Source organism: Lynx rufus, unplaced genomic scaffold, assembly GCF_022079265.1.
Source record: "Lynx rufus isolate CCGP_SWC_20201006 ecotype Redwood Valley unplaced genomic scaffold, mLynRuf1.p SCAF_8, whole genome shotgun sequence".
Classification (NCBI taxonomy): Eukaryota; Metazoa; Chordata; class Mammalia; order Carnivora; family Felidae; genus Lynx; species Lynx rufus.
Window position 1 is genome coordinate 74,415,267 of NW_025814896.1, and position 14,057 is coordinate 74,429,323.

The window sequence follows — 14,057 nt, forward strand, 5'->3', positions numbered from 1 at the left end:
GGAAAGACCGTATCTTATTCAGCATCATATCCCCAGTATCTAGCAGATAGTTTATCATATAGTGAGCACTCGGGAACTACTCACTGAATAAACTGACCTTTAAGGAAACTATCTCTTCAGCCTTCTCATTCACTGAGTACTGTATTTTAGATCCTGACAAAACAGATCTCAGCCTTGAGTGCCACTCTGGCCCTCCTCAGGCCATGCCCCTCACCACTGAGCAAGCAACCCATGGAAGCAAGAGGATATACCCATACATAGATGGCACTGCAGTTACCTAGAACTCTGGAAATTCTTGCCCAAATACCTCTAACCCAATTACAGGGCCTGCACAGGACTCTTTCCTAGGTCTGTCCTGAGAATGGACTATACAGATGTATGTATCACTGGGTCAAGGAGAGCTGTTTGGAAGAGCATGGGTCTTAGGCATGCCTACAGGATGCCCACAGGTATGCACATGAGACCCCTCTGTGGGGCTAGACAGAGCTAGGGATGTGGGGAGGAGGTTGAGCTCCACTATACTCTGATAAGAAACTGAGTTTTTGAATTCTAAATTACATAAATTCTAAATTTGAATCTTTCAAGTCATCATGAAGGTATATTTTTCAGATATACCTACTTTTCATGATAAAAGATCAGAACATAGTCAACAATTTCTTAGTCTGGTTTATAACCTTTAAATATTTAGGCCTATCGTGGTAAATGAATACTTGCCCTGAGTCTCACAAATGTCAGAATAAACTTGATGAGTTTCATCAACCTAGTTTTATTAATTATTGAACTAGCAAAATAGAGCTAAGATAGAATAGGAATAATGGGGCGCCTGGGTGGCGCAGTCGGTTAAGCATCCGACTTCAGCCAGGTCACGATCTCGCGGTCCGTGAGTTCGAGCCCCGCATCGGGCTCTGGGCTGATGGCTCAGAGCCTGGAGCCTGTTTCCGATTCTGTGTCTCCCTCTCTCTGCCCCTCCCCCGTTCATGCTCTGTCTCTCTCTGTCCCAAAAATAAATAAACGTTGAAAAAATAAAAAATTTAAAAAAAAAAAAAAGAATAGGAATAAAATCATGAAGAAAGAGAATACAGACATACCACATCTTATTGTGCTTCACTTTACTGCACGTTGTAGATAATTATGTTTTTCACAAATTGAAGGTTTATGACTGTTAATCAAGTCTGTTGGTGCCATTTTGCCATTTTTTTCCAATAGCATTTGCTTACTTTGTGTCTCTGTGCCACATTTTAGTAATTCTTGCAATATTTCAAACTTTTGATTCAATATTACTGTATTTATGATGGTGTAATCTTTGATGTTGGTATTGAAAATGTTCAGGGGTGCCACAAACCACACCCAAGTAATACAACCAACTAATCAACAAATGTGTGTGTTTTGACTGCTCCACCAACCAACCAGCCTGATCCAGAAATTAAACATAACTCTCAAGGCAGTTTCTTCCTCTATACCACACCACCTTTCTAAAAGTAGCTAGCTTAGTGATTACAAAATTGAGTATTAGGTATCTTTTAATATCAATTAAATCTCAATTATTTTTAAATATTGAAACTTTCTGCCTATAGTGGTACCAATCTATGTCACAAATCCTAAAAGAAGGTCAAATGCTGTTCTGAAAGAGTATAGTTAAGAACTGATGTTTCCTGGGGCGCCTGGGTGGCGCAGTCGGTTAAGCGTCCGACTTCAGCCAGGTCACGATCTCGCGGTCCGTGAGTTCGAGCCCCGCGTCGGGCTCTGGGCTGATGGCTCAGAGCCTGGATCCTGTTTCCGATTCTGTGTCTCCCTCTCTCTCTGCCCCTCCCCCGTTCATGCTCTGTCTCTCTCTGTCCCAAAAATAAATAAAAAAAAAAAAAAAAAAAAAAAAAAAAAAGAACTGATGTTTCCTGTGGGCACCTGGCTAGCTCAGTCAGTTGAGCATGAGATTCTTAATCTTGGCATCATGAGTTCAAGCCCCATGTTGGGTGGAGACATTACTTAAAAAAATAAATAAGTGGAGTGCCTGAGTGGCTCAGTCAGTTAAGCATTTGACTCTTAACTTCAGCTCAGGTCATGGTCTCATGTTTCTTGAGTTCAAGCCTCACATTGGGCTCTGTGCTGACAGTGCAGAGGCTGCTTAGGATTCTCTCTCTCTCTCTCCTTCCCCTCCCCTGCTCTCTCTCTCAAAAAATAAATAAACTAAAAAAATTTTATATTTTTTTTTAATGTTTATTTATTTTTTGAGAGAGAGACAAAGACAGAGCATGAGTGGGGGAAGAGCAGGGAGAGAGGGGGACACAGAATCCAAAGCAGGCTCCAGGCTCAGAGCTGTCAGCACAGAGCCTGACATGGGGCTCGAACCCACAAACCGTGAGATCATGACCTGAGCTGAAGTCGGATGCTTAACTGACTAAGCCACCCAGGCACCCCTAAAAATTTTTTTTGAATAAATTTTAAAAAATAAAAATAAGAATTGTTCCTTTTTGAGTTTCCCATATTAATACACAATACAGAAAAAATTTTCAGTTTAAAAATTTAAAAATACTCCCATATATAGCAACTAGTTTCTGTTCTCTAGGTTCTCATCGCTTTTTGTAGCTTAACTAGATATGGCTCATACAGCAAATCAGACAATGACTATGGACTGTTAAAGACATCAGTCCAATATAAGGCTGTGGACAAAAATCCCAATATTTGGACATGATCAGTAACATTATTGGAAACCAAACTGAAGTCACTGTATATTCTAATACCATTCAAAAGCATGGACTATGACTTGTTCTTACAAAGTCAACTCAAGCAAGACATAACATAGGTGGGGAAAATATTCAATAACGGTAATTAAATAATGGAACAGAGAAAGAACAAAAGGAGAAATAGAAGACAAACTAAAAAGTAAAGCAAATTAAATTCTACAATACTAGAGTTTTCAAAATTTTTTAAGTCAATAAAATTATGAAATGTTTCATTTATTCCTTAACATTTAACGAAAACTTATACCAAATCTACGCTAGGTACTGGTGATACATAACAAAAACTTCTAGCCTCTAAATGCTATCTAGTTGCTGCAGCACTTTTAACAATTTGGTAAAGATAGATATTAGATGATAGGGGAGAGTGCTCGCTTCGGCAGCACATATACTAGATGATAGGGGAGAGAGCAATTAACTCTCCCAAGGGACTTCAGAGGGTATTAAAGAATGAGTTAAAATTTGCTAGGCAAAAAAAAGGGAAAGGGCAGTGTAGGGAAAAATGATTATTATGATAATAGGAATAAAGCAAAGATCAATAGCTAACAATACCTGAATCTTGCTATATGCCAAGCATTGTACACAAATTATCCTATTTGATTCTCATAACTCTGTGATTCTTTTTATCCTGTTTATAAATGAAGAAATTGAGAAGTAACTTTCTAAAGATTTTATATCTACATAGATGTGATACCAATAGGAATTATATAAAACTAAGCTGTGAATGATCATTTGTTTGAAGAAACATAAAAAAGCAGGTTTGGCCTACTACACAACAATACTAATGACAGCAACCAGCACTGGGAATACAGTGGTCAACAAAACAGAAAATAGATACTATCTGTACATTATTAGAGATTAAGTCTACGCCAGGAAGGAAACACTATCTTTCATCTCATAGATGTAGGAACCGAGATTTGGAAATTTAAGTAAATTGTTTAGGTCATAAACTAGTATGTAGCATAGTGAGAATTAAACCTTGTCTGACTCAAAGCCCAAATTCATCCTACTTTACCACATAACCTTGCTATTATTCATTCATTCAACAGTAGTATATCAAGTACCTACTGTATGTTAAGCATATACTAGAAATAAAGATGAAAGAGATAATAGATGGTTTCAAGAAATTCACAGGTTAGTTAGTGGAGTCAAACATACCAAAAACTGCAATACAATGAGATAAATGCTATCAGACAAGAGTCATATATAAGTACATGTGATCACAGATTGAGAAGACAACTTGAAGAGGGGCAAGCCCAAAAGTAAGACCAGTCAGGGCTCCCACATTAATCCAAAAGTCAGGGACACATCTAAGAAAAATTTGGGAGGTAAATCACAAAACTTAGTAATAAGACAGCAACTATGACTGTATCATAAGTGTGTTTTTAAAAAAGCAACAAACAAAAACAAAACTAAACAAAAACTATGAGGCCCAATGAGAAAACCTGAGATGACCACGCCAAAATTCAGAGTCAATGCCATACTTGGTAAGAAACCCATATGTATATTTTAAAATATTTATTCATTTTTTGAGAGAGAGGGACAAGAGTGTGAGCAGGGGAAGAGCAGATAGAGAGAGAGACACAGAAGCCAAAGCAGGCTCCAGTCTATGAGCTGTCAGCACACAGCCTGACGTGGGGCTCGAACCCACGAACTGCAAGATCATGACCTGAGCCAAAGTCGGAGACTTAACCAAGTCACCTAGGTGCCCTGAAACTCATGTATTTTATAAGTCACTTTAGGGTCATTATAAAGTTAGCACAACCTACTTTTGAATCTTATTTTTCTTTTTTTTTAATTGAAGTATAATTAACATACTTATTAGTTTCTGGTATACAGTATAATGATTCAACAACCCTATACATTATTCAGTGCTCATCAATGTAAGTGTACTCTTTCTTGATACCCTTTATCTATTTCATCGTCCCCAATCTACCTCTCCATACTTTCGAATCTTAAACACTCAAAGAACTAAGAAACACTTCTCAGTCAACTTCCTCTATTAGATAAATGCCTTCTGCTAGGTATAGTTTATGAAGGTGCTTCTCAGGAAATACTTAAGGAGAATCTGCATGACCATGTGTCATTTAATTTTTTAAATTAAAAATGATTTTCATAGTAGAGGACTCCTAAAGTTCCTTCAAGTTCAAGATTCTAAAAGAAGAAAAGCCAGAACAAGTATATAGTAATTGTCAGGTATTTCAAGTATAGATCTCTATAATTATCTAATGGGGCTGAATCATTTTTCTGACACCATTAATAATTTTCTCCATACTTAAAACCCTTATACATATCTTCAACTGCTTAGGTAATATAAATAGCATACTTTTAAACTTTAGAATTATGAAATTCACAACCATGTCATAAATTCCTTAAAATTTCATAGCAAGTAATATGCAAAATGGGTTACGGAACTGCATGACATCTCAAACAAGAAAATGATTATTTCTAGTGTCACCAAACCCTATGAGTGGTAACCAGAAGTGAGAAATAAAGATTTCACTTGGCTGAAATACAAAAATGCCCTGCAGCATACAGAAGAGCTGGCCCATCATTCCTGATCTCTAAAGAGCTTCCCCTTCCCCATTAGTTAAACAAGATTGATGCCATGTCACAAGCTCTTACAGAGATTCTTTGATTCAAGGAACTACTCAGTGAAATCCAGGATTTATCTCTGAATGCAGCGAATCCCAAGTCAGTGAACAGACTCCAAAATTATAAGGCAGAGTTAGTAAACAGGCATGAAGAAAATGTAAACAAAGTCCAAAATGGCAAATCCAAAGTCACTAATTAATATTCTCACTTTTAATAAAGACTGTAGATGAAAAAATATATATATACCATAAGCTTTCTATAACAAAATTCTATGTCAAACTGAAAGCAGGACTAGCAAGACTGCCAGGCCAAAAGTGTAATTATAAGTATATAAACAGATTTCCACTTTGGCCAAGATGGAATGTCAGGAACCAAATTACTCTCCTGCTTGAAAAAACTAGAAAAAGAAGGACAAAATATATTGTGTTTTTCAAGGCAATGGACATGAAAAAGCAAAGGACAATAGATCCCTGATAGATGGGAAACATACAAGATGAGTCCTACCATTGCCCCAACTTATTACCTTGAAAGGGTTCCTAGGCCATAGAACAGGGATGGGGAACCCTGACAGAGCAATTACCTCCCTGAATTGAGGAGACAGAACTTAATCTAGAGACAACAAGGTGACTGTCATATACAAGGTAGAGTACATAAGAGTAGAAATGTTCACAGAAAAACCCAGAGATCTGCAGAAGGTATCCCTCAAGTCTTCAGCTGAGTACTTATTAGCATATACATGTGAGGAAACTACCCAAGAACAGTGGGGGGTCGGGAGGGTGGGTACGGATAAGAGGGAATACCACCCAGAGCTCACACAGGTCCAGAAATAGCTTCTGTTCCTACCATCAAGAGTACTCAGAAGGGTTTTGCCAATAGAGTAACAAAGTAGTACTGCCTGATACAACTTAAAAGCAGGACCTGAGAGATCAAACTGTTTCCAAGTAATTTAATGTATCCCAGAAGAAAGTTCAAGAATATGTAATGAAAAACAAAAATATCCAGCACCCCACAAGGTAAAATTCCAAATGTCTATCATCCAATCAAAAATTACCAGGCATGCAAAAGCAAAGAAACGCAATCCTTTATGAGGAGAAAAATCGATCAAAACCAATCCAGAAATGATACAGATAGAATTTGTAGAAATAAATATTAATCCAGTTATAACTGTACTCTATATATTCAAGTGGCTAGAGAAAAGACAAAGCATGAAAGCTATACACATGTGAGATACAAAAAGAACTCTATTTCTAGAATAGAATCATAATGTCTGAAATGAAAAAGAAGCTGGATGGAATTAACAGCAAATTAAACATTACAGAAGAAAAGATTAGTGAAGTTGAAGACGTAGCAAAATTATCCAAAATGAAACACAGAAGACTGAAAAAACATGAACACAACATCAGTGAACATCAAATGGCCTGATTTACATGTAATTGGGACTTCCAAAAGGGGAAGTGGGGGCAAGAATATATATACACACACACACACACACACACACACACTTATATATTCTAATATAAATATTTATTTCTAAAAATAAAAAACAGCCAAAAATTTTCTGAATTTGTTAAGAACTGCACACCCACAGATCCAAGAAGCTCAACAAACTCCAAGCAAAACACACATGAAGAAAAATAGTTTCATTTTAGAAAGGGTTCTCACTCACAAATTCTGTAAACAAATTTAATCTAGAGATGACTTAGACTAAGGCTACCTTTTAGGTTAACTTACTGGGTACAGTTCAACTGACAATTTAATAGAGTAGATTAAATCAAACATTAACTCGAATAAAGTACTTAACAGAAATCTTAATGATTTTAAAGTTAGCAAAATACAGCTTTAAAAACAATGCATATTTTGTTGCCCTATTAGGTAAATAATTAATTAAAATACATTTATCTTATTTAAACAAATTATTTTTTAAAAGGCTAAAGCCTACTTCTTCCTTTTTTTCTAATTTTCTTTCCCTTTAATTTATATAGGTCATTCAGAACAGAATTAGGACACTGAAAAAACTTTTAAAGAAACTGAGAGGTGGAACTGAAAACAGAAGTAGATTTGAGGTTTGGAATGGAGCTAGTCCTCTCCCCACCCCACCCCCTCCCAAAAACAACCTGGCAACCACTATTTTGAAACACCATTACTTTCAAAATATACATATATATTTTTAAATATAAAGTTGCACTCAATTCCACTCAAAGTGGAAACAAGTGTCTGTTTTTAGTACCTTGGCTAACTATTCAGGGCTCAAAAAAATCTAAATATTTTTTGGAAAAAGAATCATTCAAATAAAAAACACTGAAGTGGAAAACTAAAAGTGTCTGCCTGGCTCACTCAGTAGAGGATGCAACTCTTAATCTCAGGGTCATGAGTTTAAGCCCCACGTTGGGCATGAAACCTACTTTAAAAATAATTAAATAAAAAAGTAAATTTAAAAAAAGTGGAAAACTAAAGTATTTTCCTATTTTGTAAATACACCTATTTTTTTTAGGGTTCAGCATACAAATTCAAAATTCTCCATCTAAAAACAAGAGAGGGAACAAATTCTGAGTATCTACTGTAATGGCTACCCTTCCTGTCATGTGTGTTCCCTAAAATAGAAGTCAATTTAATTATTCTACCCTTTTGCTTATGAAATAGTGGGATATTTCAAAGATAAAAAAATAGTTCCACTGGGAGAGCTGCCAAAAATATATTTACTGTCCATGGAAATAATTGTCTACATTCCTTTTTCCTTTCTTAAGAAAAAAATATACACACATTTAGTGCCTATACAAATAAAACACCTATGGAAGCACATAGTAGTACAATGCTTCCCTGTAGGATCAATACATACATGAAAAACAACACACAAATCTCTTTGAGCACACAGACTACCAATATCTCTGGGCACACAGACTGAGAAGTTACACTGGAACATTTATGGTTTTGACTTCTACCTCTTCTTTTATTTAAAAAATCTAAAAAGAAACATAATTTCCTACAAAATACAGAAATGACACTTGATGTGATTATTCACAGTGGACTTATTCCTTAGTAACAATTATTTATTAATAATGCACTAAACTCCCACATACATAAAAGGTTAAGAATGCTTTGAAATTGAAGGTTCCAACCTACGCTTGTATTCAGATTCTATTCAAGAGAGATTAGGCTAAATACACATTATTTTGAACACAACAATAACATTCAGAGTTTGATAACCTATGCTGATGTACTTAGAAAGCTTACACTGATGTACTTAGCTTGAATGCTACAATACCTATAATGATAAAAATGGTTTTTATTTCACTGATCTACCAATATGATTTGGATATTCAACTCCCATCTTAAAAGTACTTCTCTACTTAATACAAACCCAAGTATCATAAACATAAAAGACAAAGATTTGCCTACTAAAATCATTATCTAGTTGTCATCAAGATGTCAGTTACCCGCATTTCAAAACTAGCTTTAAAAATACTTTAAAATGATCCCAATATTAATCTAACAAGTCACATAATAATCTAATCAGACTTGAGTTACTGTGCCCATTTAAATTACTTGCCACAGCAACAGTTCTCACCAATCAGAACTGTTATTTGAAATTCTTTTTTTTGAAATCTGTTATTACTTCACCAGTTTCAAAATCTCAGCCACTTATTTTTAGATACAAGGGTTAATAAGACATTTCTGCATCTAATACACATAACTTCACAGTAAAGGCTTTATTCCCCCTTAGGAAACTATTCCCATATTCTCTTTTCTCTATTTACCAATTAGAGGACACAACGTGATTTGGATTTCAACACTTAAAGACAGTAAGTGACAATATACGGTTTGCAGAATGAAAAATTAAAGTTTCACAATTTTAATAGGCGTAATTACTAGACTGTGATAAATGGGCTGGGCAGGTAAGATTATCACTCCTTTCAAGGTCCAATTCTTAAACCACCTGAATTCTTCTGGCCAAAGCAATTAGGAGCTTAAAACATAAAATCTCTAAGTTTACAGTATGCCCTTTTTCAAAGAAAACAAGTTACCCTAGTAAAGAAAAGAACACTTACATTTGGAGCATGACCTGGTTCAAGAATACCCCATCAACCAAAGCCACATATTCATCCAGGTTGGTCCCATTTCCTGCAGCCAGAGGTCCAAACGTTTTAACCTAGAACGGAATGATCGTCAGGACACGAACGCCCATCTCCATCTCTGCAGCCACAAATAATGCAGCAAAAGATACAATAAATAACACCCTACTTACCCAAGTGACCAAGGGGCTGGTCATAAACTGCTCCAGGAGGGGAGTAAAAATTTCATTCTCCATTTTACAGATAATGTATTTGAAAAAGGGAACTACCACAAAAATACGCCTAGGGAATTGATCACTAAACGTTGAAGAAGTAAGTAGAAATCAGTGAAAGTCCATTTTGGCACAGGAAGAAAATCCCATCGTGGAGGGGAGAAAAACTCTCCCTCCTCAAAAAACACCCCAGAGGGGAACAAGCCGAAATCCCGAGAAGCGGCTTCGACAGCAGCCACGAGCGGCAGCTTGCGCTGGAAATGTCTGTACCGGGCGAGGAGGGGCAGAGAAAAGGCATCTGGAGGAGGAGGAAGGGAAAGGGGGCTGGAGCAGCAAGACAAAAAGCCCGTCAAGGTTGCCCAGCTCCTGGAGGAGCCAGACCAGCGAAGCTGCCCGCAATGAATTAATCCCAACGTGGGCTAAATGAAATACCACGTTAGATAGTATGTTGAGGGTTCCGAGCGGCCACCAGGCTCGACCTCCGCGTCCCGCTCAACACGTTCCACCCACCAGTGGGCATGGAGCCGCTACGACCCGCGGAGCCTCGCCTGCCCGCAGCCCCTCACCAACGACAGGCAGGGCTCGCCCCTTCCCCCCGAACAGACACCATCCCTCCGCCGACCTCAAGCCTCGCTTCCAGCCCCCTTCCCCTCCCGGGGGGTGGGGGCTTGAATGTGTGTCCCTAACCCCCCAGTTTCCTCAGCCCGTAGCCTTTTCAGCGCGCCTCTGGGAAGCCCTGGCACAAAATCACCACCGCGCTCCAGCCTCCTCCACCGCCCTCTCTGGAGGAGCCGGAGTAACGGCCTCAGAACCGCAGTGCCGCATCACACCCCGCTCCACGCCGCCCAACCAGTGCCGTGAACCCTCCGTCAAAGGGAGCGCGCTTCTCCCTCCGCGCCCATATCCTTCCGCCGACTCTCCGCCCCTCCCGCGCCGCAGCCTCTGGATTGTGGGAGAAGAAAACCGCTGCATGAGCGCGCTCCCGAACGAGCGCGCCCCCGGGGACGGCCCCGCCGCCGCCCAGATTTTGGCGGCGGGCGCAGGCGTGGACGCGCGCTCCATGCAGCTGCTGCGGTGGCCGGCCCTAGCTCGCGCCCAGGACTGTTGCCAGGGCGTGGGGGGCGGGGATGGGGAAGGCAGAGGAAGGGGTCTGTCTGCTTGGTCGCTCATGCTTAATTATGGTTTATTTCCTCCCCGAGTGCCTTCTTTGATGTGTGAAGGAGAGGGAACGAAATCCTTCTCTTTTAGACATGAGGGATGCAGACAGCCTTTTTCGGACAGTTTGATTTGATCTGTTCAGCGTGCTTTTGCCCGCAAAGAGTAGAAAAAAATGCAGCAAATAGCAAAGGAGGGACTTGAGACTCAAACTTGGTTTTATTTGTTCTTCTTCTCCTTTTAAAAATCCAGTCACTAAAGCATGAATGCTTTTCAAAGTTGCAAGTGAATGTAGTAGGATTTTAAATAACCAAAGCTATCTTTCAACACGTTGGTTTTCCCTGATGGGAGCAAACGTGGTTCAGACAATGTTGTTTGACTATTTGGCCATTGAAAAAAAATCTAAACAAAATCAAGAACTACTAAAAGGAAACATTTGGAAATCATCCAAGCTGGGTGACAAACAGATTACATACTTGTCATAAATCTCTATGCGATGCACGACTGGAATCATCAAAGTAATTTTAACAGTTCCCCAGCAAAATCCCTCATTTTGAAGGAACATAAAAATCTTTTCCCTGGTACAAAATGGTCATGTAAAACAATTTTTTTGAGAAAATAAAGATAGTATTACAGTGTTGCTGTGTGTGTTGTTTACATAAATCTATTTTGAATACGTGATATTTTAAAAAGTAGCAGGAAAAATGTTTTATAACACTAAGTTATGATACAGAAAATTTTCTTGATTAGGTGAGATCCTCTAGAGTCTTCCTGCCTGCTTCAATCCAGGCTCTGATACTTACCAGTTGCGTGAGCCTCGGCAAGTAAGTGAAACTCTCTCTGCTTTACTCTCTTCAAAGTGGGACTAATAATAGGGTTAAATTAAATGGCAACCTATAGTGAGTGCTCCATAAATATTATTGATGTTTTCATCATTATTTCCCCCAAATGAAGGATATTTAGGAAATAAACTTGAAATGTAACCTTCCTACTTTAGTTACAGGAGAAAGGATCTTGCTGTGGAGACCAGAGAAATGCCCTTCCAAAATTGTCTTAATTAAAAGGAGGTTGCATTGATGTGGCACTTTGCAAGTTGTGTACATAGTAGAATCTCGCATTACCTGACCAGTACGCAGCTTTGGGTCATACAGATTGCTAGCAATCTTTTCCTTCTGCTCTTGATTTTTTCTTTCTTTTTTCTTTAAATGTTTATTTTTGAGAAAGCACACGCGCATGAGAGAGGGGCAGAAAGGGAGACAGCGAATCCCAAGCAGGCCCTGCTCTGTCAGTGCAGAGTTTGATGCGAGCCTCTAACCCACAAACTGTGAGATCATTACCTGAGAGGAAATCAAGAGCCAGATGCTCAACCAACTGAGCCCCCCAGGCACCCCTTGATGACTGTTTCTTAATCATAATCCTTTGTTTGGAAATGCAGACCAAGAGAGAGCTGACATCAAGAAGAAAGCATGGCTTTCAGAGCAGCCCAAAGCTTGACTTGCCCACTTTTCTTCGTAATCCCTCAGAAGGTCAACCAAACAACATGGAAGTATTCATGCCTTATACTGTTTATCTTCAGACAGACCCACCTGCTTCACTCATAAATGAAAAACTCATAGTATTAACACAAAGTACAATAAGTTAGGGGCATTTTGGACAGATACAGATAGCATTGTGTATCCAGTTTAATGGATAGCTAGCCCTCAGAAATCTGGATTCCCCTCTACAGCCAAAAGGCCCCAGATGCTTCCTGGTCTATCTTTAGCTTTTACACACACACACACACACACACACACACACACACACACACTCAACAAAGAAACATGAGGAGTTAATTGTAAAAACAGAAAGCTTTAGACCAGACTGAGGTCTGGAGTAACTTATTTGAAAACCTACCAATTCACAATTCTCTAGTTCAACAGCAACCTTAGAAATGCTTTATAATATCTCAAGAGTACAATCAGGAAACTTCTTTGTCTGGCACAAAAGAGATTGTACATTATACACAATTTAATAGTCCTTGAATTGCAACATCCTGTAAGATAAAATCCAAAAGTTTCCTCCTAACCTCCTTTCACTTAGGAAGAGATTACTCAAGATTCCTTCCAGGTATTTTTGTTTTGTACTTGGTAGTCATTTATTTGTCTTGAATTCATTCTTTCTTAGAATATTGAATCCAACAGGAAAGGACTTTGGAAAAATCATACCCATCTGACTAGGGTCTAAGTTATTTGCTCTGCTCTCTTCCAATCAAAAGTTAAATGTTTGGAATGGACCATGATCCCATTTGGGAATCACTGGAGAAAGATTCTTCCCTGAATTTTGTAATTGAGCCTTCCCCCGCAGATTGCACATATATAATACTACCTGTATACCAAAAGTACCCACATTTACATCTGTCTTGACCTACTATGGGAACTGATAGACTCACTGCAAACCGGGTTCCTTGGTGGCACATATTTATAAAGCTAATCACATCCATAGGCTAGTATAATAAAAATAACACAGAGGCACCTGGGTGGCTGAGTCAGTTGAGCATCTGACTCTTGGTTTCAGCTCAGGTCGAGCCCCAAATCAGGCTCTGCGCTGACAGTGGCAGAGCCTGCTTGGAATTCTCTCTCCCTTCTCTCTGCCCCTCCCCCACTCACCCTCAGTGCGCGCGTGCGCGCGCGCGCGCGCTCTCTCTCTCTCTCTCTCTCTCTCTCCCTCTCAAAATAAATAAATAGGAGTGCCTGGGTAGCTCAGTCAGTTAAGCATCAGACTCTTGATTTCTGCTCAGGTCATGATCTCACAGTTCATGAGTTTGAGCCCTGCACTGGGCTCTGAGCTGGGCTCTGGGCTGACACTGAGGAGCCTGCTTGGGTTTCTCTCCCTCTCTCTCTCTGCCTCTCCCCTGCTCACGCTATCTCTCTCTCTCAAAATAAAACTTAAAAATAAATAAATAAATAAATAATAAACTTTAAAAAATAACACAAACACAATAGTAGAATGGCACCATTTTTCATAATAGCCAAAAAAATGGAAAAAGCCCAAATGTCCATCAACTGATAAATGTATAAAATGTATTATATCCATACAATAGAATATTTTGGCATTAAAAAAGAATGAAATAGTGACGTAGGCTACAGCATGGATAAACCTTGAAAACATTATGCTAAGTTAAAGAAACAAGTCACAGAATACCACATATTGTATGATTTCATTAATATAAAATGTCCAGAAGAGACCAATCTGTATAGACAAAAAGTAGATTAGTGGTTGCCTAGATCTGGGGCAGTTGGGAGGAAATGGGG

General features: G+C 38.8%; 1 protein-coding gene across 5 annotated transcripts in view; it reads right to left on the reverse strand.

Moving 5' to 3' along the window:
• The window catches only part of CCDC88A (coiled-coil domain containing 88A), a 146,875-nt gene extending 136,445 nt beyond the window's left edge, over positions 1 to 10,430 (reverse strand). For 3 of the 5 annotated variants that reach the window (XM_047068126.1, XM_047068127.1, XM_047068125.1), the window contains exons 1-2: positions 9,574 to 10,428; positions 9,377 to 9,477 (exon numbers count right to left, since the gene is read on the reverse strand). In XM_047068126.1, coding sequence (XP_046924082.1) covers positions 9,377 to 9,477; positions 9,574 to 9,636 — 164 coding nt within the window. In that variant the 5' untranslated portion in view covers positions 9,637 to 10,428. Of the gene's footprint in view, positions 1 to 9,376; positions 9,478 to 9,573 lie in introns of all 5 variants that reach the window. The other 2 variants (XM_047068122.1, XM_047068123.1) reach the window with 2 other exon arrangements.
• Between the last annotated feature and the right edge of the window lie 3,627 nt (positions 10,431 to 14,057).